This window comes from Microcebus murinus, chromosome 17 (genome assembly GCF_040939455.1).
Source record: "Microcebus murinus isolate Inina chromosome 17, M.murinus_Inina_mat1.0, whole genome shotgun sequence".
In the NCBI taxonomy this organism is placed as follows: Eukaryota; Metazoa; Chordata; class Mammalia; order Primates; family Cheirogaleidae; genus Microcebus; species Microcebus murinus.
In genome coordinates this window covers 24,137,970-24,164,286 of record NC_134120.1, presented here as the reverse complement: position 1 = coordinate 24,164,286, position 26,317 = coordinate 24,137,970, and the positions used below count along the sequence as shown (strand labels likewise).

Below are 26,317 nucleotides of genomic sequence, written 5' to 3'. Positions count from 1 at the left end.
TAGAGTTCCACCTCCAGTCCGCCCACTGGCTGCACCCTCTGCTGAGGGGTGTTTGGGTGGCGAACTTGAAGACACCCCGACACACTCAATTTCCTTTATTACGAGAGGGAGGAAGTGAGGACACAGCCCGGAGGAGTCCTGATTTGAAACCCACATCTGTTCTTTTCTCTGTATAAAATGCTGCATAGAAGGCGCCTACTAGAGCAAGGAAGGGAATCGGAATCAGAAAGGGGACTATCAGGTAACCCTGGGGTACCCAGAAAATGCAGTTCAAAGAGTAGTGTTACTAAGAGTCTGCGCTGTGGCTTCTGAGTAGAGCTGGCCCTTTGGCTGAGACAAGTGTATTTCCTTACCTCTTTTAGGATCTACTGTCCTCTGTTTGGGAAGAGGCCCAGGTGAAGAAAGGGAGAGAAGCCCAACTCCAGCGCCAGGGCACAAGAGGAAGAAGGCAAGCCCACAGCCAGGCCAGCGGACGCCCCCTCCGCACGCCAGGCCAGGGAGCTGGCGGGAATGGGCGTGTTAAAAGTCAGCAACCCCTGACACTGCCCGCTCCACGCCACAGGGACACAGGTGCCCCAGAGTGCCTCACGAGGCTGAAACGTAAGAGACCACCGAAGAATTGAGTTCTGCCCACTCCGCCCCTGCAACGCCCACTGCTAACTCAGGTGAGACTTGGAAGGGAGCTATCAAACTTGACCAGGGAACCGGGAGTCAAGCCAGCATCACTTGGTTTTACTCAAAACCCTGTGCTTCAAATTATTAAATAAGGGTCAAAGACTTGTGGTTTTTGTAAAGGTGTCTTTGAGATTATTTTAAGTTTATGACACCCGATAGGCAAAACCTTAAGATCGTCTTGGCTTGTTGCTGTCCTGTGACCTTCCAGGAGTCGTATCTCACAGAAGTGCAACTCTCAATATAATTTAATCAAGTCAATTAATACTGTTTAATAAATAGGCCAGAAAATTAGCTGAGAGTTTTTCTCGGCGGGATGCGGCGTGCAACCAAAGTTATGGAAGATTGTCCCTTGAATCACTAAGGCAAACTTTGTTGAGTGTCATTTTACATAGAGCAATCACATAAAAAAGAGTCATAAATAGAAAAAATTCCAAAGTTCTCCCACAGACAGACAGGGAAATCGAAACATCAAAAAGGAAAAAAAAAAAGAAAGAAACAAAATAAAAACAGAACCACTCCTCCCCCCGCAACCCATTTGCTTCAAGTTCTTGATCATACAGTACTCAACATCTTTGGATATTTTACAATGTACAACTCCAAATTGCAGCAAGAAAAAACAAAAAGAACTAACCAGTCATCTGAAAAATTGAGTTTATAAGAAGTCATTACCTTTACAAAATAAAGACAAAAGCCCCAACACCACTGGATTCCAATTGGTTCATTTTTCCTTTTAAAGTTTGGTTCAGCCCCAATCCCTCGGCTGATGGCGGGACCCGGGCACGTCGGCTGGTGGGTCCCAGAGGCAAGTGTCTGAAATGGAGACGGGGATCTGAGAGGTGGCCGCCACCCAGGCAGAGGACTTCCAAGGACCGGAGTGTCTAAAGCTGAAATGGCGGCTGGCATGAGGAGGGTGTCTTCTGGGGAGCTGTGAGAGGGACAGAGTCTGGGCTCTTCCCTGGCCTCTTTGTTTCTTTGTGTGTTTGCTCAGGAAAAAGCCAAGGCGACAGGAAGAGCTGAAGTCTCTTGGGGCCACAGTATGGGGACTGGGGACTCCAGCCCTGGGCCCTCTCTGCGGAAACCAAAGCAAGCTCAGCACTGGAGGGAAGAGGGGGACAGGGGAGGGCGGGGATGGGGAGAGAAGGCCAGGAAGGCACCAGGCCAGCAGAGCTGTCTTCCTTTTCATGACCTGCTACAAACTCAAGAACCAGGAGAACGTGTGTCAGTCCTAACAGAGCCCTTTGAGCCTCCCGCACTGAGCCCTTCAGTCAAACGGGGAGCCGCACCGCACACTCCCGCTTCACCCTCGGGCAGGGCGGAAGGAGCCGAGGGGGTTCCAATGCAGCAGGGGGGGCAATTGCCAGCAATGCCAAGGCCCGGAGGCACCCACAATTCAAGAAGCAAACATAAACTCTGGGGAGCCGGGTGTTTTTCCTGTTTTCAGGAATCGGGTGAAGAGAGGCAGTCGCCAGGTGTTAAGAGGTGGCCCCCATCCCTTTGATGTTGGCCCCAGGCGTCCCAAGACACTCTGTGCAGCACTGGAGGGGGCGTGTGGAGATGGGGTCCAGATGTGAACGGGGACCTGCCCAGAAAACAGGCAGCACATGGAGTTCCCAGAGCTGCCTGTGCGCTACCATCACACAATGACACCCCCTGCCTCTGTCACTCCTGTCTAGTTCGGCTGCATTTCTCACCTATGCTATTACGCTAATACAGAGGTGGACGTGATCACACTAAGTCCAGTAAGATGAACTGTGGCACTAGGGACTTTGGGAGTGCAACGCTCTATCCTCCCCAAGGGTTCTCTTTGTGGGGATGGGTGTGTATGTGTGTGTGGGGGTGGGGAGAGCGAACCTAGATTACCAGCCCACCTTCATAGCAGGGTGACACCCAGGTGCAGAGGTCTGATATGTCCAAGGTCACAGGACAGGTAAGGGAAGAAACTGTCAGGAGGCCCCTGTCTCTGGGAGGCCTCCCTGCCAACAGGGTGTTTCTGTCTATGTGGCAGGTGACATTTCTCTAAAGGACCCTGGGACTGCTGGGGACTGGAAAACAACCCCTCAGAGCATGCTGGCAGGGCCCACCCTCATCCCTGCTCCACCAGGTTGGTCTCCAGGCCAAGCAGCCCACCACCCAATAGCCCACACAGCTCCCAAGTGCCCCGGGCACCCAGCGTGTGGCCCTCCTTGGTGGCCTGGGCCGGTGCAAGTTTCCGTGCGAGAGGCGGAGAGACAGCCAGGGAGGGCGGGCCCAGGCTCCAGGCCCTTCGGAAGGAGATGCCCATCTCAGACACCAGCAAAAGGGAGGCAGCGGCCTGAGAAGGCCCAGAAAATGCCCTTGCTGTGGATAGATATATATTTTTCATTTTCCCTTTGTGTTTTTAAAATAAAAAGTTCAGACCCGCCGGGTGGGCAGAGTGGGCCTGTTGGGAGAGGGACAGGGCTGGGGCTGGGGTGGGCCAGGACCAGCCTAGTTGTTGGCTTCAGACATGGAGGCCACGTGGTTGAGGCCGGCGAGCCCGGGGAGGCCGGCCAGGCCCGCGGCCCACGGGTCGGGCAGCGGGAAGTAGGGCCGCGCGGCGGCCACGTTCTCGGCCAGCGCGAAGGCCAGCAGGCCCCCCGCGTTCCGCTCGGCCTCCAGCTGGGCGCGCCCGAACAGCTTCATCTGCGTCTCCTCGAACTGCCGCTCCAGCTCCTGCAGGCTCAGGGCGCCCTTGGGCGCCGCCAGGAAGTGCTTGGCGGGGCTGGGGCCCGGGAGGCACACGGCGGCGCCGCCCAGGTGGCCGCCCACCTCGCCCAGCGCGGGCGGCATCACGAAGGCCGCCTTCTCGGGGGCCGCGCCGCCCGGCCCGAACAGCAGGCTGGCGGCCCTCCAGGCGGCGGGCTTGCGGCCGCGCCGGGGCCGCGCCATGCGGCAGCTCTGGCGCTTGATGTGGCGGTGCAGGTGGTCGGAGCGCGTGAAGCTCTTGTAGCAGAACTCGCACTGGTAGGGCCGCACGCCCGTGTGGATGCGCATGTGGTTCTTGAGGTCGTAGTTGTGCACGAACTTGGCGTTGCAGTGAATGCACAGGTAGGGCCGCTCCCCCGTGTGCTTCCGCATGTGGATCTTCAGCTTGTCCTGCCTGCAATGCAGAGCCCAGGAGTCAGTCCTCACCCTCTGCTCCCCTTTCCTCCAGAACCCGCTGAGGCTCCCTAGTGCCGTGGAGTCAAACCCCACAAACGGGGCTCATGCTAGGATCTCCCTTCGACTCTTGTCCCACCCCAAACAGGCATGTCTGCTCACCTGGATTAGAGAGATGGGGAAGGAGCAGTGTCCTGAAAGGCCTCCCCCTGCCCTCCCCAAACCTCTTTTCACACACCAGCTCAGAGCCTTTATCAGGCGTTTATCTCACATGCTGAAGTATGGACTTGCTGGGAAGGTACTACCCTGACGTCAGCATTCTGGCCTTAGTTCTTTGACAGTGCAGCACCCTTTTCTGATACTGGATTGCATTTTAATCTCACACCCACTCTCTCCAGGCAACAATCTCCCCTTGTGAGGTTCACCCTTGTGCTTTTGCCCAAAGCCCCTGATCTCATCCCGGCCCCTGGGCTGTTGAGATCCGTCTGTCCTTGGCACTAAGCTGGGTGGCTGCAGAAATCCAGGCACACCTTGTTCAGGTCTCCTGCGTGGTGGTTTCTTATCCTAAGCCCTGGGCTCTCCTCTTTGTCTGCACAATTTCAGGGTTTACAAAAGAGCCAGGTGCAACAAGAATGCAGCCTAATCTAGGGCAATACTTTTCGGGGTTTAAGTGGTATTACCAGAGGCAAGGTGTGGTATAGGGTGGGGCTCCTAGTGAGGGTCTGGGAGCCTCTGCTCCAGCTGCAGACCCACCACTAAATTGCTGAGTGGCCTTAGGCAACTTACTTAACCTCTCTGTGCAGAGCTGAACCTAGCAGGGATGGGGAACTTGCAGCCTCAAGGCCACATGTGGCCCTCCAGATCCCCAAATTCAGCCCTTCGGCCAAACCCAAATTTCACGGAACAGTTCCCATTACCAGGGCTGACAGGAAGAATCTGGGTTTGTGTGAGCTGGAGTTAACACACCTCCTAGTGGTCTTGAAAGGAAAACTGACCTCAGGGGTTGTTTTCCTAAAGACTGAGCATTGGGCAAACAAGCACTGCTGAGGTGCAGGCAGCCAGGCTGCAAGGATTACTCTCAAGATCATTCTGCAACCTTCCCCAGCAGGGCCAGACAGGCCAGGAAGCTCTGTGTCAGGCCTCCCACCTCCTCCCTGCAGGTGTGGTTTGGGAGGAGTGTCTGCATATAATTTCAGGCTTGGCTTTGAGGTCAGAGCAGATGTGGAGCCCAGGTGTCCTCCCTAAAATGGCCAGATTTAAACCATCACACCTGGACAGCAGACACAGGTCCTGGGCTCCTGGTATCCCCTGGCCACTAGAGGTCTCATGGGCTCTCATTTTCAAAACAGTTCCCCAGGGGCGGGGCAGGAGAGAAAAGGACATTCCCATGAACACTGGCTGGCACCAGGGAGGAAGATCAGAGAGGACAGATCCAGGCTTCCTATCTATGGTCACAGGAGGGCTGGAGGGCCCCTGGGAGGGAGAGAGGGAGGGGTGTGCGTGGGCAGGGAGGAGGAAAGGGGTGCTGCTTCCCAAAGCTGGTTGTTCCTCCCCACACCAGACCCTCCTCCCTGCCACGTCCCCTGCTCCTGCCTCTTCTACACCCCACCAGCCACCCCCAGGCTACATAGTACCCTGCTGTGATACCCACCCACCACCAGCACTGCCTGGTGTCTGTGACACAGATTTCACTCAGAGGATTGGATTTTTTGAGCAGGAATGGGCCTTAGCATCCAGGCTTGTGGGTCCCAAACTTGAGTGTGCATCAGAGCCATTGTCAGGACTTGATAAAACAGCACTTGCCCTATTTCCAGAGGTTCTGATATAGTAGGTCTAGGGTGCTGGGAGAGAGGCAAAGAATTTGCGTTTCCAGTAAGTTGTCAGATGCTGTGGGTGGTCCGTGGACCACATGCTGAGAACCGATGGCCTAGGCACAGCCTTCACTCTGCAGGTGGGCAGACTGAGGCCCAGGTGGGGGGAACTTGCCAAGATCACCCAGAGGGAATGGCAGAACTGGGACCCTGGGAGCCAAGGCCTCCTTCTTCCCACTGCACTGTGCCCTGTGTAAAAACGTAAGGGGGGATGCATAGTGCCATCTGTGTCTATAGTGATTCGCCAAGGCTCGGATGGACACACACACACTAGGTGGACAGGGAGGTTCCCCCACCAGAGCCTGGCAGAGAGCTCAGCTCAGAATCAGCTGGGTAGGGCTTTAAACACATCATTTCATTTAATCCTCACCACAACCTTAGGAGGTAGATTTTTAAAAAATTAATTAAAAATAATTTAAAATAATATTAATTAAATAATAATTCAAAATAATATTAATTAAAAATAATTCTATGCTTCATAAAAGACCCCAAATAGCCTAAGCAACCTTAAGCAAAGATAGCAAATCAGGAGGTATCACATTATCAGATTTCAAGCTATACTACAAGGTTATAGTAAACAAAACAGTATGGTACTAGCACAAGGGCAGAGACATAGACCAAAGGATCAGAACAGAGAACCCAGATATAAAACCATCCTAGTATTGCCATCTGATCTTTGACAAAGCAGACAAAAACATACATTGGGGAAAAGAATCTCTAGTCAATAAATGGGGACATTGGATAGTGACATGTAGAAGACTGAAAATGGATCTGCACCTCTCATCACTTACAAAAATTAATTCACAATGGATAACAGACTTAAACCTAAGGCATGAAACTATAAGAATTCTAGAAGAAGAGGTTAGAAAAACTCTCGTAGATGTTGGCCTGGGCAAAGAAGAAGATCCCAAAGGCAATCACAGCAACAACAAAAATAAATAAGTGGGACCTTATTAAATTAAAAAGCTTCTGCACAGTCAAGGAAACAATCATTAGAGCAAATAGACAATCTATAGAATGGGAGAAAATATTTGTATGATACACATCTGATAAAGGGCTAATAACCAGAATCTACAAAAAACTCAAGCAAATCATCAAGAAAATATCAAACAACCACACTGAAAAGTGGGCAAAAGAACAGAAGCTTTTTTTTTTTTTAACATAGTACTACGTATCAGTGTAGAACAGAAGCTTTTTAAAAGAAGATAAACTAATGGCCAATAAACTTGAAAAAATGCTCAACATCTCTAATTATCAGGGAAATGAAAATAAAAACCATGATGAGATATCACCTAACTTCAGTGAGAATGGCCTTTATCAAAAGTGCCAAAAGAACAGATGCTGGCGTGGATGCAGAGCGAAAGGAACACTTGTACACTGCTGGTGGGACTGCAGACTAGTACGACCTCTATGGCAGGTAGTATGGAGATACCTCAAAGAACTAATGGTAGACCTACCATTTGATCCAGCAATCCCACTACTAGGTATTTACCCAAAGGAAAAAAATAAATTTTATTTAAAAAGACACTTGCACTTGAATATTTATAGCAGCACAATTCACAATTGCAAAGATGTGGAAACAATCCAAGTGCCCATCAATACATGAATGGATTAATAACATGTGGTATATGTACACCATGGAGTACTACTTAGCCATAAAAAATTGGTAAACTAATACATTTCGTAACAACCTGGATGCAGCTGGAGACGATCCACCTAAGTGAAATATGCAAGAATGGAAAAACAAACACCACATGTACTCACTATTAAATTGGAACTAAATGATCAACACTCCTGTACATATGATAGTAAAATTCAATGGAAATCATGCAGGTGGGAGGGGGGAGGAGGGTAAATCACACCTAACGGGTACAATGCACACAATCCAGGTGATGGACACACTTATAACTCTGACTCAAACTGTACAAAGGTAATTCATGTAACCGAAACATTTGTATCCCCATAATATTCTGAAATTAAAAGAAGTCGCTATTACACATAATTAGTAGCATTGACCCTTAGGGTCAGTTTCAAATAATGGACAATGCAAATGGTCAATCTTCAAATGCCAAGAGCCTACCATAAATATCCACAACTTCTCCCAAACTTCTCATTAGGGCATCTAAAATAAATCTCATTTCAGTGGCAATCAGCTCAAGAGCATAAGAAGTACTGAGAAGGTGTCTATAATGTCCTTTGAATTGAGCACCTGCCATGGGCCACTATTTGAGTGGCCTTGGAAGGTCATTATTCAGAGGCAAGGTGTGGTACAGGGGTAGGCCTCCTCCGGGAGCCTCAGAGGCCCTGCTCTAGCTGCAAACCTACCAGCAACTTGCTGGTGACCTTAGGCAACTTACTTAACCTCTCTGTGCAGAGCCAAACCCAGGGCCAGACATTAATTCCCATCGTCCAGGGTTGATGGGCTTGTGTGAGCGTCAACACACTTGGTCTGATTTCCTCAGTTGGACAGACGAAGAAAGGAGGGCCCCAGAAGTCGAGAGCTTCCCAAAGATCTCCAACCAGTGAGGGGCAGAGGATACCTGGCCAGCTACCTGGGTGTGTGGCTTGCTTGCAGGCTGTTCTGGGGATGAGAAAGGGTGCATTTTCACATCAAAGACTCCCAGACCTGCGACCTGTAAGGGCTGTCTCCAAAAGCGCAGACTAGAGCAATTAAAAGAGGGCACTTGTAGCCAGCTTTCTGCCTCTGTGGTCTGAAGACTGGGCGTGCCAATGGGAGGGACTGGCCCTGGGTAGGACGTTTTGTGGGAGCAGGGGCAGGGAGGGCGGGCAAAGCTCATGATAAGCTAGTCTTGGAAAAAACTTTAGGATCATCTGGTTGACTGGCAGCACTTGACTGCATTCTGATTCATAGTCTGAGTCAGGGGCCCAGCAACCTGCACTATTAGTAGCACCCTTTCCAGGACCTTGAAAACACTGATCTGAACCAGTTTTCTCATGTTCCGGGTAAGGACCGCAAGGACCAGAGAGGGAATGACGTTGCAGGGTCACACGGCCTCCTTTCCACGTAATGACAGACATATGGTTGTTATGACAGGTGCGCTGGTGGAGTTGGGCCTCGTGCCAAGCGTGCTCCAAGAACTGGACCAACTGCCTTCGGCCAGTTTCCGGATCTCTCAAATGGGTGCTGGGCTGCACCACGTTGACCCCTGGTGCTCCGTGAGTGTTTGCATCTGGGTGGTGGGCTTTTGCCGAATCTCTTTTTGGACTCTGTTTTGGCTAGTTGGCTTCACTTGTGGCGGCTCTGTATTCTTGCTTCTTCCCAAATTTAGTCTGCGTCTGGCAACAGCATGAGTTTGGGTGGAGTATGTCATAGCCTGTATCTTAGTTACGTCCCTTCGGTAACGGAGGTCTCCGAGGCTCTCTGTCCAGTGGCCACGTGCTCACTTACCCCCTTAGCATGGTTGTTGAGGCTCTTTACAAGCTCCTTCCTCGACTCTGCCAGCCTCCTGCCTGCCCCACATGGATCATGCCAGTCCCTTCCCAGGCCACGCCTGGGCCCACTTTGCATCTCTGAACGCCCACCGGCATGCACTGGGCGGCCAGTGCCCCAGCACAGAGCTGCCACCTTGTAGGGTGATGCTCAGGAAGCCCTGGCTTCTTCCCCTGCTGTGCGTGTCTCTTGTGTTTGGACACTTGTGTGAGCTCCATCCTTGGGGCCCTCCCAGAGCCAGGGTGCCCCTTCCTTCCTGGCCCTCCCCCCCTCCCCCGCACCCATCTCTTTCATCTCCCAGTTCTCTCTTGCAAACGGCCCTGCCAGAAATGTCTCCCGCTCAAATCCCATCCCCCTCATCCTTAAAGGTCAGACTCAAAGGTGGTCCCCCACAAACCCTGCCCTGTCCACCACGGCCTCGTGCTGTGACCCAGGACCCTGACCTTCCAGAGCACCTCCCCTTGATGCTGGTCACCTGCGGCACAGGCGGGGCGACAGAAGATGATGCGTCAGCAGCACCTTCGCCTGCCCCCGGTGGTCCCGTGTGTGGCAGCACTGCCCTCCCAGCAGGCCGAGAGCTACATCTGCATTGTCTGTGGCCCTGCTTGGACTACAAAAGTGCTCCTAGTGTATGGGAACATTTGTCCAGAGGCCGCCTTTATTGTCCATGTGCACGTTACTTCCAGGACAAAGGCCATCATGCATGCAGAGCCACACCCACACCCAGCTCCTAGAGCTCTGCCTCGTTAGGAGCGTAGACAGCAAGACCATGCGGCCCATTCTCGAGCAGGGAAGCAGCGATCCCCAGCTGATGAGAAAAGGAACCCAGACTCACGGACACCCCTCCCGATTCGAATCGTCAGCATGGACCAGGCGTTGGCTGTGGGCCAGGCAGTTACACCTCATCTCACTGAGGCCCACGGATTCAGTGTTACCCTCATTCCCATGAGGACATGGAGGCAAAGCGGGGTGCAGTCATGTGTTCATAGCTGCCTTGATCTTGGGCAATATACAGATGTCGTCACAAAACTGGGAGCAACCTTAGGGAACACCTACTACAACTCCCTCAAGTTACACACGGGAAACTGAGGCCCGGAGAGGGGAGGAGACTTGGGCAAGGTCACACAGCTTGTCAGACACAGGACCAGGCCCCGAACCTGGGCCCCCGCTATTTCCAAAATGCCGCAATCCACCGAGAGCTGTCGAGCCCTCCATTCTTTCGTTCAGTGACATTTGCCACGTGTCACGCTTCCTCCAGCCCTCACTCGGCACACGCCAAGGATGGCATTGGTGCCTGCCTTGGTGAGAACCTGCCAGACGCTCTTTCATACTCTGCGCATGCGCGGCACTGAACGTAGGTGCAGAGCGTGCTCAGCGTGTGTTCGCTGCCAGGCTGGCGGGGCCAATTCAGACCCCCAACTCCAAATCCGACATGCCCCTCTCTGGGCCTGGTCCCCTGGTCTGCCATCCCGTTCCATTTCCCCGCATGGGGGGCCCAGCCAAGGTCACAGGCACGCAAGCCTGGATCTACATTCCCCCTCCCAGCTCGGAGAGCTCCTGCTCGGCAAAGACGCTGTGAGTCCCCATGAGCTCATTCCCTGAATCAGAGAGGGCCGTGGCCTGGGCCTGAGGTCCCCGGCCTCCAGGACAGCTCCCAACCAGGATGATGCCTTCCCAGCAGCGCCCTCCCACACTTCCTGTAACCTGACGGTCTGAGACAAACTCTTCCTGCTACCGCTGCTAACGACATTACATTATCTTAACAAGGTTCCCAGAGCCGTCCTGAGTGGGAGGACTGAAAGAAAATAGAGGGGAAGCGAAAGGCGGGCTCCTGGCCCTGGAGAGCAGACAGCTGTCACTGGAGGTGGGTGGGGGAGGAAAAGTTGTAGCCTTTGGAGTTTGAGAGGGACTCAGCAGGGGCTGGTGAAAGCACAGCTTGTCAGAGAGCCACTTCTAGGGCACGGAGGTTGTCCAGCCCGTCCCAGGCTGGCATGTCCCCCATCTGTTTCTTTGGGGGCAGTCTCTTCTCATCTTGCAGTTTCTCACCCTCAGCACTTGCCCCATCAGACGTGGCTGGGCATGCCCGGGAGCTAGGCTGCGGCTGGAGCAGGGGCTGCAGGAGGGAGCCTGGCCGGCTGCGGCGTCTAGGGACTCCCCGGTGGAAGGGCCCTGGCGGAGGGGGGGAGGGAAGAGGCAAGACCCACGTGGCGGGAGTTAAGAGGAGGGAGACTCGGAGGCCTTCATAGGACCCAGGCCCAGCCCCAGTCAGCAGTGATGGCTACACTCGGGGCAACCAGGTGTGCAGGGGCCACCTGTGATATCTGTGTGCACAGCAGTGTCCCTCTGCACGAGGACAAATGCCTTCGGATCTTCCCTGGATCACATGGTTCCTGTTCCTTAAGGCCTGTCCTAGGTGTCACCTGGGCAGAACCCTACAGTCCTTGCCTTTGGCCCTGGCTCCCAGGCTCTCTGGGGACAGGAGGTAAAGGGGCCCTGCTGAATAGGGCCTGGTGTAACCTTGGAGCAGTCTGCCTCTGCCCCATGCCCTGGAACTGCTCCTCTCCTCCCGTCACACCTGAAAGGGTCAGGAGCTGTCTCTTTGTGGCTGGCACAGGAGGAAAACAGTGCCCTTAGGCTAAGCCAAGGGAGTGTCAACACAGATAGAGGCAGAGGGACTCAGAGGACTCAGAGCCCAAGTGATTATGGGGTGACCCGAGGTAGAAGGGGACAGCACGGGTTGGCTGAAGCCCTTGAGGCCCTGCCTGGGTGTATTTCATGGCTGGAACAGGTCAGTGGGGGACAACTGGTGAGACTGGCTGAAATCTAGAGCTGACTCAGAGGAGAGGTTCCTGACACCAAAGAACAGACAAGAGCAGCGTGGGGAGGCCTCTGTCCCTCCTCGCAGAGAGCACAGGACGACAGCAGCAGGCAGGGACTTAGGGTGGAGGGGCTCCGTTGGAAGGACTCCCACAGCCCTCCGCCTTGGCTGTGGCTGCTGAAGTCATTAGGATTGGAGTCCCCATGGAGTGTGGACACTCTGGCAGGTGGCACCTGGGAGGCTATAGCTCAGAGCCTAGCCCAATGGGCCCCATGCAGGGGAAGGGTGGTCCCTGCCAGACCCTGAGCTCTCCCCAGCTTCGGGGAGGGAGGAGAAAAGGGCAGGCAGAGGGCAGAAGCTCAGCTGCGACTACAGAGAGACTCAGGCTCCAGAAGGGGAAACCGTGTCCAGTGGGAGGGCTTGAGGGCAGTGTGGCCGGTCCCGCTTCGCCTCTGGTGGGGGGCAGTGAGAGGGACACTGCAGGGCCCAGTCTCAGGAAGTGGTGTGGCCTCCTAAGGGAGCCTGGGAGTTCTAGGTCAAGGAAGCAGCCAGCGCTGCTTTAAGTGGCTGCCAAAGAGCCTCCAGGTGGGAGGGAGGGTATGGATCGTGGTTGGGGGAATTCCTCCAAAAAGAAGGTCCCCATGGAAAGGGGACTTGGCTGCAGAGAGAATTACAGGAGAACCCCAGCCTGGACAGGCCAGGCTCGGGGCTCTTCAAGCACAGAAAAGAACCCTGGCAGGGCAGCTCTGGGGAGGGGGCGGGAAGCAAAGGGCCAGTGGCTCTGAAGAATGTGTGGGGAGAGGCGGGGAGTGTCCCACACAGACATCCCTGATTGCTCTGAGCAATAAAGTCCCTGAAGGGAGACAGGCCTGAGCAACCTCCTCCACCCCTCCTGGGAAGAGGGGGACCCAAGGCTTGTCTGATCTTTTTCAGGAGGGTCAGAGCTGGTGGGAACCAGCCAGGGGAGGTGCTGATGGGGCTGGAATGCAGCTGCTTGGCCGGAGACAGGCCTGGGGCCAGATGGCTGTCATTCTGCCAGCAGGAGGGACTGGGGAGGGCAGGGCAGATGGCTGGATGGCCTCGGCTGCCCCACTGCTGATCTGGCCTGGAGGGGGGACTGAAGACACAGAGGCCACCCCAAGTGACCACCAGGAATGTGCTGGGAGGGAAGATTCTGGAATGCCACCCTCCTATACAGCACAGCATCACTGCGCACACCAGGAGGCCTACTCCTGGAGAATGTTCCCGTGTCCAGGGGCCCAGAAGTCTGTCTGCAGTGACTGAACGAGGAAGGCAGGGCCCCCAGACCGGCCAGACCTGGCGTGGGCCTCACGGAAGGCTGTGCCTGGCAAAGTGCCAGGGGGAGGGCTGGGGAAGGAAAGGAGATGGGGACTGGGGGTGCCGGGAGGGCTCGCTGTGCCGTACTGGTGCCCTGAGACTTGCATCCCACTGAAGTCACCAGCCTGGGGCTCCCCTGGAAGGAGAGGCCAGCCATCTGCCAAGGGGATAGGAATGGGCGGTGGAGCCTGTACTGGCAGAGGGGCGCTCCGGGCTGATTCCGGGCTGGCTGGCCTGTGAAGAGCTTCCTGCATCTTTGGAGTCCCCTGCAGGGTGCCGGAGTCGGGGCTGGAGCCAGGCCCGCTGAAGACTCGTAAACGGTGTGGTGTATGCATTGGGCTGTCTCTGTCACCCCTGGGCTTTTGTCAGGCTCTGCTCAGGTGCTCCAGCCAGCTCTGGGGGCCAAGGTGGCAGGGTGGCATCACCCACGTTGCATCAGGCTGGCCGGCTGTCCTGGAGGGGCACCGAGGGGGTGAATCTCGGGGACTTTGGGTCCAGCTGCTCTGTGGGGTAACAGGAGCAGAGCTCCCGGAGGCCAGCACTGTGGGAAGCTGGGGTGGTCAGCAGGTAGGGGGCAGGGGACACACCTGGGTGTGTGGGCCTGCCCCTCTGCCTGGAAGATTCTCCCCAGCTGGCCCCGGAAGCACCTGGGATAGATTCTGTTTGGGGTTTCCCTCACTGAAGCAGCCACCTGGAAGCCATCAGTGTTGTCCTTCAAAGCAGTCACCAGAGGAGCCTGCAGAGCTATTTCAGCGATGCCACTGTCACGAACGTATTTCTGAAACCCTTCTCTGGCAACTTCAAATAGAGCTTCCAAGCCACCCAAGAGAGCGGGTCTCACTACATTATAGGACTCTCCTTGTTTTCTCACCCCTGGAAAAGCACAGTCCCTGATTTGATATCCAGCCTGATTCAAAAAGTTTCACTCCATCCTCGGTGCAAAGCCTTGGGCCCACTGAGAAAAATCAAAAGAATGTGTCTCCAGTAATTACCAACGATACATACATCCCCACAAGGGTGTGGGGCGCCGGCCGGGCCACTAGGATAAGCGTGGGCCACTCAAAGGAGGTTCTTTGAGGGGGGTAGGGGCAGTGTTAGGGAGGGACCTCGTCTCATAGGTCATGGTCATGGGCGGGTATGGCCAGGCACTGTGCACAAGTGACACACTGAGATGACCGAGCCACCCTCAGCCTTGCTCCAGGGACCACAAATGGCACCCACAGGCCCTATTTTCCAAAAATGTACCCCGGCTGGGGACAGATGTGACCCCACGTCACCCCACCAGTCAGGTTTGACTGCAAGAGTGGCTGTGCAGAGAAGGCACCTGACACACATTTGCTGAATGGGATGGAGTCTATGAAAGATGAAAGGTTAATAATGTATTGATTTCAAACTCCAAATTTTATAACAGCATAAAGTGATTCCTCTCCCTAACAAGGAAAGGCGAAGGGGAGAACATAGACAGGCCCATCCCTTAGGTCTGACCCAAAAATGATTGAAAGAGCCGACAGGAGTCTCTGCAGTCTCCTGGCCACAGACCCTGCTGTCAGCACGTGGCCGAGGATTCAAGTCCCCTTCCTGCCGTTTTCTAACCACGCTGACACGCGGCCAGCCAGCCAGCAGAGGCGGATTGTACATGGAGGCCATAGCGTCCCCCCATCTTCCCAGGGCATGGCTGGGGTGACAGTACACGTAATCACTCGGGACATGCCCTGGCAGGCAGAACATGCTTAAGAAAGGGCAGCGGCTGCTTCTCCAAATAAAATGAAGGGGTGGCCCTGCACTGGGGCACTCAGACGGGGTTCCCTGGATTTACAGAGGGGGAAGGAGAGGGGGGAGCCAAACCTGCAAGGTGCTAAGGCCCCTCACTTCCCTCCAAACCAGAACAGCTTTGCCCTTGCCTGTTTCATGTCTTGGGCTGCTGCTTAATATTGTGTTTGAGAAATACTTTAACCCCCAAAGAGTTTGAAAGTCACCGCACAAGGTGATGCCTAATGCTGCCCAATGAGCCTGACATGTGTTTGGGATCCAGCTGGGTCTCTCTGTCTCCATCCCGGCCCTCTGTGTCCCTCTCTGCTGGCACCCCACGGCCTCTGGCCCTGTCCCCCGCACCCCCGTCCCCACCCCGGGGCTGCGGATGCGCACCTGGTGAAGCGGACCTCGCAGATGTTGCACATGTATGGCTTCTCCCCGGTGTGGGTCCTCATGTGCCGCGGCAGCTTCCCGGCCCCCATGATGACTTTGTGGCAGATGGGGCACTGCTGAGAGGCCTTGGGCTTCAGCTTTCGCTCCTCCACCAGCGGCCAGGGTGGGAAGAGGCTGCCCAGGTGGGTGGCACTCAGGAAGTTGAGATAGGCACCGTAGTCGTTCTCCGCCTTGATGGGGCCCAGAGGCCCCCCGGGCAGGTCAGGGAACATGTCCTTGAAGAAGTCGCTAGGGAAGGGCGGCGGTGGGGGTGGGGGCAGCTCCTCCTTCTCCTCCTCCTTGATCTTCCGGTTTTTGATGACCAGATCCAGTGGCCCACTGTCCATGGGCTGCTCGGGCAGCTGGGCGAAGGCACCGAAGTCCCCCGGCCAGAGGTGTGGGAAGAAGTCCGGGGCGAACGGAGACAGGGAGGGTCTCCTGTCGGGGATGTTGGCTTTGGGGTACAGGTTCTCCCTCAGCAGAGATTCGATGGAGAAGTCCCGGATCACGCCCAGATGGCCAGGACTGCCGGCCTGGAAGGGATCGGGGAAGTCCCTGGGTGTGTCTGAATAGGCCTTCTCCGTGAGATGGTCCGTCTTGGAAGGGCTTTGGTGGCAGTTGATGTCCTGGGGGTCAGGCAAGTTTTCCTGGTCAGCAAAATCCTCCGTGTCATCATCGTCATCCTCCTCTTCCTCCTCCTCTTCCTCCTCCTCGTCCTCCTCGTCATCGTCGTCTTCGTCGTCGTCATCGTCCTCCTTGTCGTCCTCCTCCCCCCCGTCCCCCCCAGGCTCCATGATCTCCAGGCACACGTTCACGATGCACTGGATCTCCAGCATCCGGGCGGCGTTGAGGATGTGCTTGACGTTGCTGGCGGTGATGGTGAGCGTGGAGGTGTAGGCGAACTCCAGGATGGCGGCCAGAGCCTCGGGCTGGACAAAGTCGATCTCGTACACGTAGGGCTGGCTGGCTAGGGTGCCGGCCGTGAACAGCTTCTTGAAGTACTTGCTGCAGGCGGCCAGGACGGAGCGGTGGGTGCGGTACTCCTGCTCCTGCACCACCAGCAGCACGTCGCAGAGCAGGCCATCGTGCCGCTGCTCGTTGAGGCTGCACAGGACCTCGCTGCTGTGGTTGGGGAAGGGAATGCCGATGAGCTCGTCAATGCCATTGGCCATGTTCTCAGCCAGAGCCCTGCGGACACACAGAGAGGGAGACTGGTTAGTGAGCATGGCCCCTTGGCACGAGGGCTTTCCTGCACTTTGAGGCCGGTCCTCCTACCTTGCGGCTTTGCCTGGTTTCACCTGCCATTCACAGCCCAGGACACAAGCTGGGGCTTTTCACTGGGCCACTGGGCTCCCTTCCCTGGACCCCTAAGATCCTTGGAATTAGGCTCCTCATGGGCAGCTGGCGTCAGCTACTTAGTAAAGGCTGTAGGGGCTTCTCGCGGGCTTGAGATCACTGAATTCCACTTAGTTGATGTGCAGTTGCAGAATATACCATGATGGACAGCCACGGGGAACCTAACTCTTCCCTGTGCTACAAGGACAGTCCCCACCCTTTACTCGCACAACTGCTGCAGGTCAAGGACCACTCGGTGCTTGTGCTGAGAAAATGCTCTAGCTGGTTTCACAGATCCTCTGACTCTGTCACAGACTCACACATTGCACTGGCTGCTAGGAAGCTCAAAACTAATTTTGCGGCCCATCCTCAGCCCGTGAATAGGACTCTTGTGGCATACCCATGTTTTGCCTACTGACCTTACTCCTTGGTTCATCTTAGTTGATGAAGTTTCCTTTCATTTGCAATTCTTGATGTTTATTTAAAATACTAACTTCCTATATGTGCATATAAATAAACATTTAAATTCATTAAACACAAATCCAAGTGCATTGTTAGTTAATTTGTTATATCTATGTTCTGTTACCCTCATGAAAATAGAAACCCCTGTGGGGAGAAGCCTCTTCTCAGACAACTTATCATTATGTATGTTATACGTGAAGTGTGGCCAGTGGTAGCCACCAAGAGAAACTGGGGCAGCATACAGGACAACTGTCCCTTCCTTTCAGGAAGTGTCCCTTTCAGGAAGCACAACTCCCTGTCCAAGTGAACATAGTGGCCCTGGGTAAACCTTGGGTAAACCTGCCCGAGTATGTAGGGTCCTTCTCCTTATGGCAAAGCTTGAACGTGGCCCGTGGATATATCCTTGCAAAGGCCTCACCCTTATTGTGATACAATTACAGTGGGGAGAAAACAAAAAGTAAAACAGAACCCGGAAGCCCTGCACTTCAGTGGGCAGAGCTGGTGGGGGGCGGTCCTCACACATTTATCTTCTGGACTGGGCAGAGGCAGGGAAGGGGTGAGGAGGGCCAGGCCCACAACGTGTGCTGCAGTGTGGGGGCCCCAGAGCATGCAGGGTGATGGGTGCTCCTCCCCGCTTGCCTTCTCCTTTGTCATGGAGCAGCCTGGGCCTTCCCGAGCACACCCGCCTGGCCAGGTGCTCTGGAGGTTTCCCAGAGCTAAGGCCTTGTTGTGTTTCCACCTTCTCATCTTTCAAAGGTCCGGACACCCCACAGTCTGCATTCATTCCCTAAATATTATTGGGTGTTCCCCGTGTGCCAGGCACTGGGATGGACTCTGGAGACACAAAGAGAACAAACCAAGAAGGCCCTTGCTCTAATGGAGCTTAAGGGGACATGACGACTGATTAAAATCTAGCAAAGGTCATCAAAGAGAGTACACAGACAGCAAAGAAGCCACGTTATCTGAAAAGATGTTCAACATCATTAGCCATGAGGGAAATGCAAATGAAAACTATAATGAGATCTCATTACATCCTTTTAGAGTGGCTAAAACACAAAAACAGTGACAACACCAAATGCTGGTGAGGATGTGGAGAAACAGATCACTTGTGTGTGGCTGGTGTATGAATGTACAATGGCACAGCTGCTCTGGAAAAAGATTCGGCAGTTTCTTAATAAACTAAATGTGCAAGCAACTACCATATGTTGCAGCAATTGTGTTCTTGAGCATTTACCCCAGAGAAATGATAACTTAAGTCCACACAAAAGCCTGTACACAAATGGTCATGGCCACTTTATGCATAATAGTCAGTAACTAGAAGCAACCCACACATTCTTCCGTAGCATGGAATACGACTCAGCAATCAAAAGGAACGGACTCTTGACACTAGCAACAACCTGGATGAATCTCTTGGGAATTATGCTGAGTGAGAAAAGCCAATCGCAGTGGGTGATATACTATCTGATTCCATTTATATGACATTCTTAGTGACAAAGTTCCAGAAATGGAGAACAGATGAGTGGTAGCCAGGGACTGAGGAGGAGCCTGGAGTGGGAGGGAAGTGGCCGAGGTTATAAAAGGGCAACAGGAGGGGTCCTTGTGGTAATGGGAATGTTCTGGATGTGGACTGTATCAATGTCAATGTCCTAGTTGATATCATGCTATGGTTTTGCAATATGCTACCATTGGAGGAAACCGAGGAAGGGTACCCTGGATGTCTTTGCATCATCTCTTACAACTGCATATGAATCGGTAATTATCTCAAAATAAAGAGTTTAATTTTAAAAAAGAAAATGACAGGAAACAACCTACATCAACCTGTCAATCTCCCCCATCTCTATCTGTCACCTGTCTATCTACCCCAGGGCATAAAGCATAGGGGAGGGGAGGAGGGAACTGCGGTGCCCAGAGTGGTCCGGGGAGGCTTCCTTGAGGAAGCATCATTTGAGCTGAGGCCTGGAAGATAAGGATCCGGCCCTGGGAAGATATGGGGAACAGTGTCACAGGCTGTGGGAACAGCAACACTGAGTGGGCACCCCCCTGGTGCCTTTGCCCTGAGGGGCCAGCTTCTGTTCTGAGTGGCCCCATTGAACATGGTTGTTTTCTGTCGACAAACCATTCATTCTGCTTCTGCATTTCTCTGGGGGCTCAGATGGACCGGCTACCCAGATCTCCCTAAGGGCCTGTGTAGGGCCAGCTGATGGATGCCCCCCCTTCTCTCTCGTCCCCAGGCCGAGGTCTCAACGGGCTGTGTTGCAGAGAGCTCTGAGGCCACCTCCTACTGTCCAGAGGAGCAGAGAAGCTCTCAGTGGTTCCCTCCTTTCTCTGCAGTGGTGGGAGCCAGAGGGAATGCAGACGCACCTGCGTGGCTGCACGTCGGGGCCGCCGTGCCCCAAGAGGGCGGACTGCGGGCAGCTGGGCCGGGTCCAGCAGGCAGCCCTTCTGAGGCCTGGATTGGAGCGGAGACCTCAAGTCTGAGCCCCATTTAGTTTGGAGTCAGGTGTAGTGTGAGCCTCTGTGCAGTGAGCAAGGGGACCCGAGGACACCTGTCCCAGACTCCCTTGCCCCCAGCTCCCTGCTTGAGACACTCAGGACCCATGGGATGAACGGGGAGGTGAGGGCAGGGCCACGCTGGCCAGCACCTGCTCCCTTCAGGCCAAGTTCCAGCCCTGAACAAAGGCTTTCCCAGGAGTCAGGGCACCCTCGCCCGCAGGCCCACTCGGTCGTCACAACAGGATTTACGTCTATTGTCATCACCATTCCCATTTTCACAATTAAGAAATGAAGCACAAAGAGATGATGGCACAGACAGTGAGTGACAGCACAGAGCCCTGAGCCCTGGCCACAACCAACTCCAGCCCCTGCCTCTGGCCACAAAGGTAAGCAAGAATGGCCAGGAGTTTCTGCTAATGCCCAGTGAGTGGCCCAGACCACAGGTTCAGAGGTGGGCAGGGATGCTTTTGTGGAGGAGGTGGGGTGGGTGGCCTGGCCCTGCCCTCCTGGGAGGGCCAAGCAAGCCAGGGCAGGCCGGGCTGGCCTCAGTGGCTGGAGCCTGGAGACCTCCCAGCCCAGGCTACTGGCTTTGTCACATACTCTCAGGCCCCTGGAAGGACACATGCTTGCTCCCCAGGTGACCTCCCCTGCTCCATGGAAGCGGCCACCTTGGCGATGGTGGTTGTGCAAAGTCCTGCGGGGGGATGAGAGGAGGGGAGAGGAGACAATGGGGCTGAGGCTCACAGCCTTTCCCATCCCACTTTCTAAGCACAGCTGTGAGTGGCGGCCACCTGGATGGGGTGAGCGGCCACAACAGCCCCTTCCAATGTGTCCCAAATGTACCCCTGCACCCCACCTCCCCAACTCCCAAACATACACCTCCCCTCAGCCTCCATGACTTTGCTCTCACGGAGCTCCTTGTACTTCTTGGGGGTCCACATCTCACCCACCCTTCAAGGTCCCATCCAGACAACCCTTGCCCCATCCCTCTGTCCAGATACTGAGCCTCTCCTTCCTTCAGTCTCCTCAACACTTCCTGATCCCTGGCGTTTATTTGACTGTAACTACAAGTATGTGTGTTTTGCTGTCTCTGCTAGATTGTAAGCTGCTTGAGGGCAGATACTATCATTTAATGCTTAGCACAGGCCGGTCTCATGCCTGTAATCCTAGCACTCTGGGAGGCCGAGTCGGGAGGATCGCTCAAGGTCAGGAGTTCGAAACCAGCTTGAGCAAGAGCGAGACCCCGTCTCTACTAAAAATAGAAAGAAATTAATTGGCCAACTGATATATATATATATAAAAAAATTAGCCGGGCGTGGTAGTGCATGCCTGTAGTCCCAGCTACCTGGAAGGCTGAGGCAGAAAGATTACTTGAGCCCAGGAGTTTGAGGTTGCTGTGAGCTAGGCTGACACCACGGCACTCTAGCCTGCGCAAGAGAGTGAGACTTTGTCTCAAAAAAAAAAAAAAAATGCTTAGTACAGGCCTGATACAAAGTTGGTGAAGGTCTATGGCAAGGGCTACTCTTAGCAGTGACAAAATTACAGTTGTGCAGGTTGTTCCTATACAATGGCGCTACATTTAAGGGGGCTGTGGTAGCAGATTCAAAGATGTCCCCGAGTGATTCTTGCCCCTTGGTGACAAAATTTCATGGCTTTGTGTGGTCCCCTCCCACATAAATAGGGCTGACCTGCACAATGGATAAGACCTGCGGAAGTGAAGATAGGTGACTTCAGAGGCTAGGTAATAAGGGGCACTGCTGTTTCTGCCTCGCTTTCTCTTGGATTTGGATCACATGTTCTGGGGGAAATTGGCTGCCATGTTGTGAGGATGCTCAAACAGCCCTAGGGAGAGGTCCCCGTTCCAGGGGACTGAGACCTCCTGCCAACAGCCAACACCAACTCACTAGTCATGTGAGTGAGCTCCCTTGAGAGTGGATCCCTTCAGCCCCACTCGGGCCTTCAGCTGACAGCAGCCCTGCCTGACATCGTGACTGCAGCCTCACGAAAGATGCTGAACCAGAACCGCTCAGTGAAGCCTCTCCCACATTCCCGATCCACAGAAACTGTGAAGGAATAAATGCTTGATTTTATTGTAAGCCTCAAGGTTTTTGTGTTGTTACACTGCGATAAATTGCTAATTTAGGGACACTATTTATTTCATAGACATTATGGATTTGTGATATTTATCATGACAATTTTCTAGCAGATGGCAATGAAATGTCTCAGTCTAACAAAATCTTCAAGTTACAGTAATGTTTTGATAGATAGAAGAAAATGTATTGAGGAAGTGACACCTTTTTCTAATTCCCATAAAGACACCCTGTATGTAGCAGGGTCCTGACCTTCAGAAGGGCCTTGTCATCTGAAAAGACGTTTGTAAATGAAATGACCCTTCGACTGTTAAATAAGAAGCCAAAGTCAGTAAAACCCCAGGAAATTAGTTCTTTATGGAGAGCCGTTTTCTTGCTTGCTAAGGGCTTATTCCTTTAAAGATGAAAATGGTTTAAAATGCTTTTTAAGGAAAATTCCCACCGTTCCTTAAGCTTTTCTCTGCCTTCTTAAACAGAGAAGCTGGACCACATGTTGGTGAGCAGTGTCTCACTGCGGTAACTGTGGCCAAGCACTCTGCGGAATGGAGAGTGGCTGTCCTATGCTAAATGTCCCTGTGCTTCTACTGGTGACGCAGAACCAGGAAACCATAGCTGTGTGACCTTGGGAGGTCCCTCCACCTCTCTGGGCTTCTGCTTCCTCATCACGTGACCAGATGGCCATGAGAAGTCTGATAACACCTGTCATGACCATGAGGAGCTGGAAGGACAAAGTGGTTCTGGTCACGGGGAGGGGGACCATGGACTCCGTGACCCTGGACTCGAAGGCTGGTCTGCCCAGCAGTGACGTCTCACTGGGTCTCGGTTTGTGGCCTTTGTTCCATTCCTGGGGAAAGGATGAAACTATGGTGGTTTGGGGTTGTTTTTCCAGGCAGGAGACTCACCTCAGGGGTGAGGATCGGTGGGGGCAGGACACGTGAACTGTGACAGGAGGCAGGGGCTGTCGCTTGCTGTTTCGTTGTCTTTTTGGGAAGAAGTGCCCCCACTCTGCACGCTGGGAGCTTCCCCGGTGACCCTGAGATTCCCACGCCCTGGTGGGCCAGCAGACGGCAACGTCCCAGAGGAGGGCCATGCCCCTCACGCCCCGCCCCACAGCCCTCCCGTCACCCAGGCTGGGGCAGTTCTGTCTCTAAGAATAACACACGATGGAAAAAAATTTAAACACGCACACATGAAAACAAAACAAAACACTGTCAACAGCTAGTAGAAGCTTGATGCAAAATATAAACCTCTGGTACAAAGGGGATAGAAAGAATTATGCAGACTAAAAATAAAGAGGAAAGAAGGAAAGAGGTGAAGAGGGGCTCAGACACAGAGGAAAGAGGTTAAAGGGGAGAATGCAGGGGGGTTGAAACCGTCTTAGGAGTGGTCACCTTTCCAGAGGACGTCCCCTGGGCCTCCGCCCTCAGTGGAAGGTTCTAGAACTCAGGTCCGAGCAACCCTGTCTGACAAAGGCAGCACTTTCCATCTCTGGGCCTTGGCTAATTCAACTGCGAAATGAGAGCGTCTACAGTCTCAGGGAGAGACTGTGCTGGCCAGCCGGCCTTTACGATGATAACCCACGCTGGCTACCATTTATCCAGTGCCTGCCGCGGGTCAGTTATCAAACCTCGAATCCTTCCCCAACCAACACAGCTCTGAAAGGTGTGTATTTTTATCAGCATCTCCAATTTAGAGATAAAGAGACAGGCATAGGGAGGGCAGGTAACTTGCCCATTGCCAAGCATCCAGGAAGGGTCTGAGCCAGGATTTGAACCAGCTGCATTTGGAGCTGGAGCTTGCATTTGTTCCCTTTAGCCATGCCGCCCCCACAGGAGTCCAACTCCACCGCAAGGGATTTGAATCCTTCCCCCTGAAGCTTCCTTCTTAGTCTCGGGGTTTGCTCAGAGCCAGGTTGGAGGGATGGGCACCAGGGAGCGGAGACCCACGCTTGCCAGGTAACTAAAGAAGGTGTTGGGGGACTCAGTACTGAGTGCGAATGAGAGGTATGGAGGGAAAGGCACCACCAGACCCCTGGGGCTGGGGGTCGGGGAAGGCTTCCAGGAGCGGTGGCCTTTTCTGAGCTTTGAAAGATAGAGAACAGAGGGGCAGGGAGAACGTGCCCCACGTTATTTGGATCTGGAAGGCTTTGGATTTCCAGAATGCCTTCTGAAAATATGTGTGACCTGGATTCCCTGAGTGGGATCTCGCAGAAGCTGTTCTTAGCCAGCCCTGTGCCTGGAGTCCATGAGGAGGTTGGGGGTGAGGGCTCTGCTCCCAGACAGCCTGGGTTTACGTCCTGGCCCCACCACTAACAACCTCCGGGTCTTGGGAATCTCCCTCCTTGAGCTCAGTTTTCTCAGCTGTACAATGGGGGAGATAATGGTGTCTACCTCGCAGAGTTGCTATGAGGATCAATTGAGTTATACACATAAAGTGCCTTCTGAGGTGTGGTATGTGCTCAACCAGTGTCAGCAATTGGGAAGTCCAGGAAGAACACAGACCCCTAACGGGTGTCATGGTCGGGGTGGAACCATACCAGGAACCAATGTGCCTTCCGCACAGTTTTGCAGAGATCTGTGCTGTTTAAGTTCTTCCCTCAAAGACACTCTGGGAACAGCCCTTACCAGCTCCCAGGGCCAGTCCCTGGCATGTGTAGGGCATGATAATCTTCCAAGGTCCTTTCATATCTCCTGTCTCAGTTACTCCGAACTCAACGAGGCAGATAAGGCTGGTAAAAAATGTATTTCCATTTTACAGACAAGAAAAATGAGGTGCAGGTAGAAGCCTGTGCCTAAGGCCACATGCAAATCAGTGTCAGAGCTAGCACTAGAACTAGGATGTTTTGACAACCAAGCCTGTGCCTGCTTGCCTGGCTAGTAGAGTGTTAGAGGCAAGGACCCTCAAAGACCCTCAACTCCCCTATGACTCGTCCTACGCACGGGCTTCGCCCTGGAAAATTCCAGCTATAGCTCCAAGAAGAATGCATTCCATGACATGCTGACCACGAAATGCTCCAGGGAGTGCTAACTGCAATTGTTCCCGACCACCTGCCAGGTTGGGGTTGAGTAATCAGTCACAAACAGGATACCGATAAGACGCTGATTGGGGCTGATTAACCCAGACCCAAGCCTCATAGTCACCCCACTCTATTTTTCTGTTTCTACTTCCTTGTTTCTGTATGCTTATAAAACCTACTAAGAATCCAAGTAAAGTAGACCTTGACAACCCTTTGCTTGGTCTCGTTCCTTTCTCTCGCCCATCTCTTTCAGGCACGGTCCCCCTTGACCCCACGAGTAACAGAAGGTCCCTCGGGCCGGGACAGTAGAGAATCCATGTTCTAGGCTTGGTTTTACCAGGAACATGGAGTGGAGATGCAGGCAAATTATTATTATTGTTGTTTTTATTTTTAGAGACAGGGTCTCACTATGTCATCCAGGCTGCAGTGCAGTGGCATGATCATATGATCATAGCTCACTGCAGCATCGAACTTTTGGGCTCAAGCAATCCGCCTGCCTCAGCCTTCTGAGTATCTGGACTATAGGCATGTGCCACCATACTTGTCTAATTTTTTTTCTTCATATTTTCAGAGATGGAGTCTTGCTATGTTGTCCAGGCTGGTATCAAACTCCCAGGCTCAAGTGATCCTCCTGCCCCAGTCTCCTAAGTCATTGGAATTATAGGCATAAGCCACTGCACCAGGCTCAGTGTAGGTAAATCAATTCCTGCTGCCTCACTTGCCTTATCTGGGAAATGGGCAGGTAATTGCATGGATCTCACTGAGTGGCATGTGAGTGGAGTGAGTTAACTTGAGGCACCCAGACACTTGGGTTATTTGCTAAGTCCCACTTCCCTTATGAGATGACCTGCCCCAGGGCAGGGTCTGTTTCTTATATGTCTGTATTATTATTCCCAGGGCACCAGGAAGCAGGAACGTGGCAGACACTGAATGAATGAAATCAGTTCAGAGAAACAAGGGGTTGGGGGGCTGGGCACGGTGGCTTACACCTGTAATCCCAGCGCTTTGGGAAGATGAGGCTGGAGGATCTCTTGAGGCCAGGAGTTCTAGACCAGCCTGGGCAACATAGTGAGACCTTCCTTGTCTATATAGAAAATTTTAAATTTAGCTAGGTGCGGTGGTGCACTCCCATAGTCCTAGCTCCTCCTACTTGGGAGGGTGAGGCAAGAGGATCACTTGAGCCTAGGAGTCTCAGGTTACAGTGAGGTATGATCAGGTCACTGTACTAAAGCCTGGGTGACAGAGTCTCACTCTGTCTCAAAATAAAATAAAATAAAATAAAATAAAATAAAATAAAATAAAATAAAATAAAACAAAACAATGGGGATAGCTTTGAAGTGAGAAAAGGCAGTGGGATGGCCCCAACCTCTGTCTTTCGGGCATCTGACATTTGAACAGAGCCCTACCATTCGTAAGCCACTCATTTCATTCTTACTGCTGATATGATGATCCCCATTTGATGGAGAT

The 26,317-nt window shown here is 53.4% G+C and overlaps 1 protein-coding gene across 1 annotated transcript; it reads right to left on the bottom strand.

Moving 5' to 3' along the window:
- Positions 1–930: 930 nt before the first annotated feature.
- Positions 931–16,637, bottom strand: ZBTB7C (zinc finger and BTB domain containing 7C). The gene is made up of 2 exons (XM_012745353.3): positions 15,416–16,637; positions 931–3,793 (listed from the first exon to the last, which is right to left on the bottom strand). Exons 1-2 carry the CDS (start codon positions 16,624–16,626, stop codon positions 3,142–3,144), a joined length of 1,863 nt encoding a protein of 620 aa, XP_012600807.1. The 5' UTR covers positions 16,627–16,637; the 3' UTR covers positions 931–3,141.
- Positions 16,638–26,317: the final 9,680 nt, after the last annotated feature.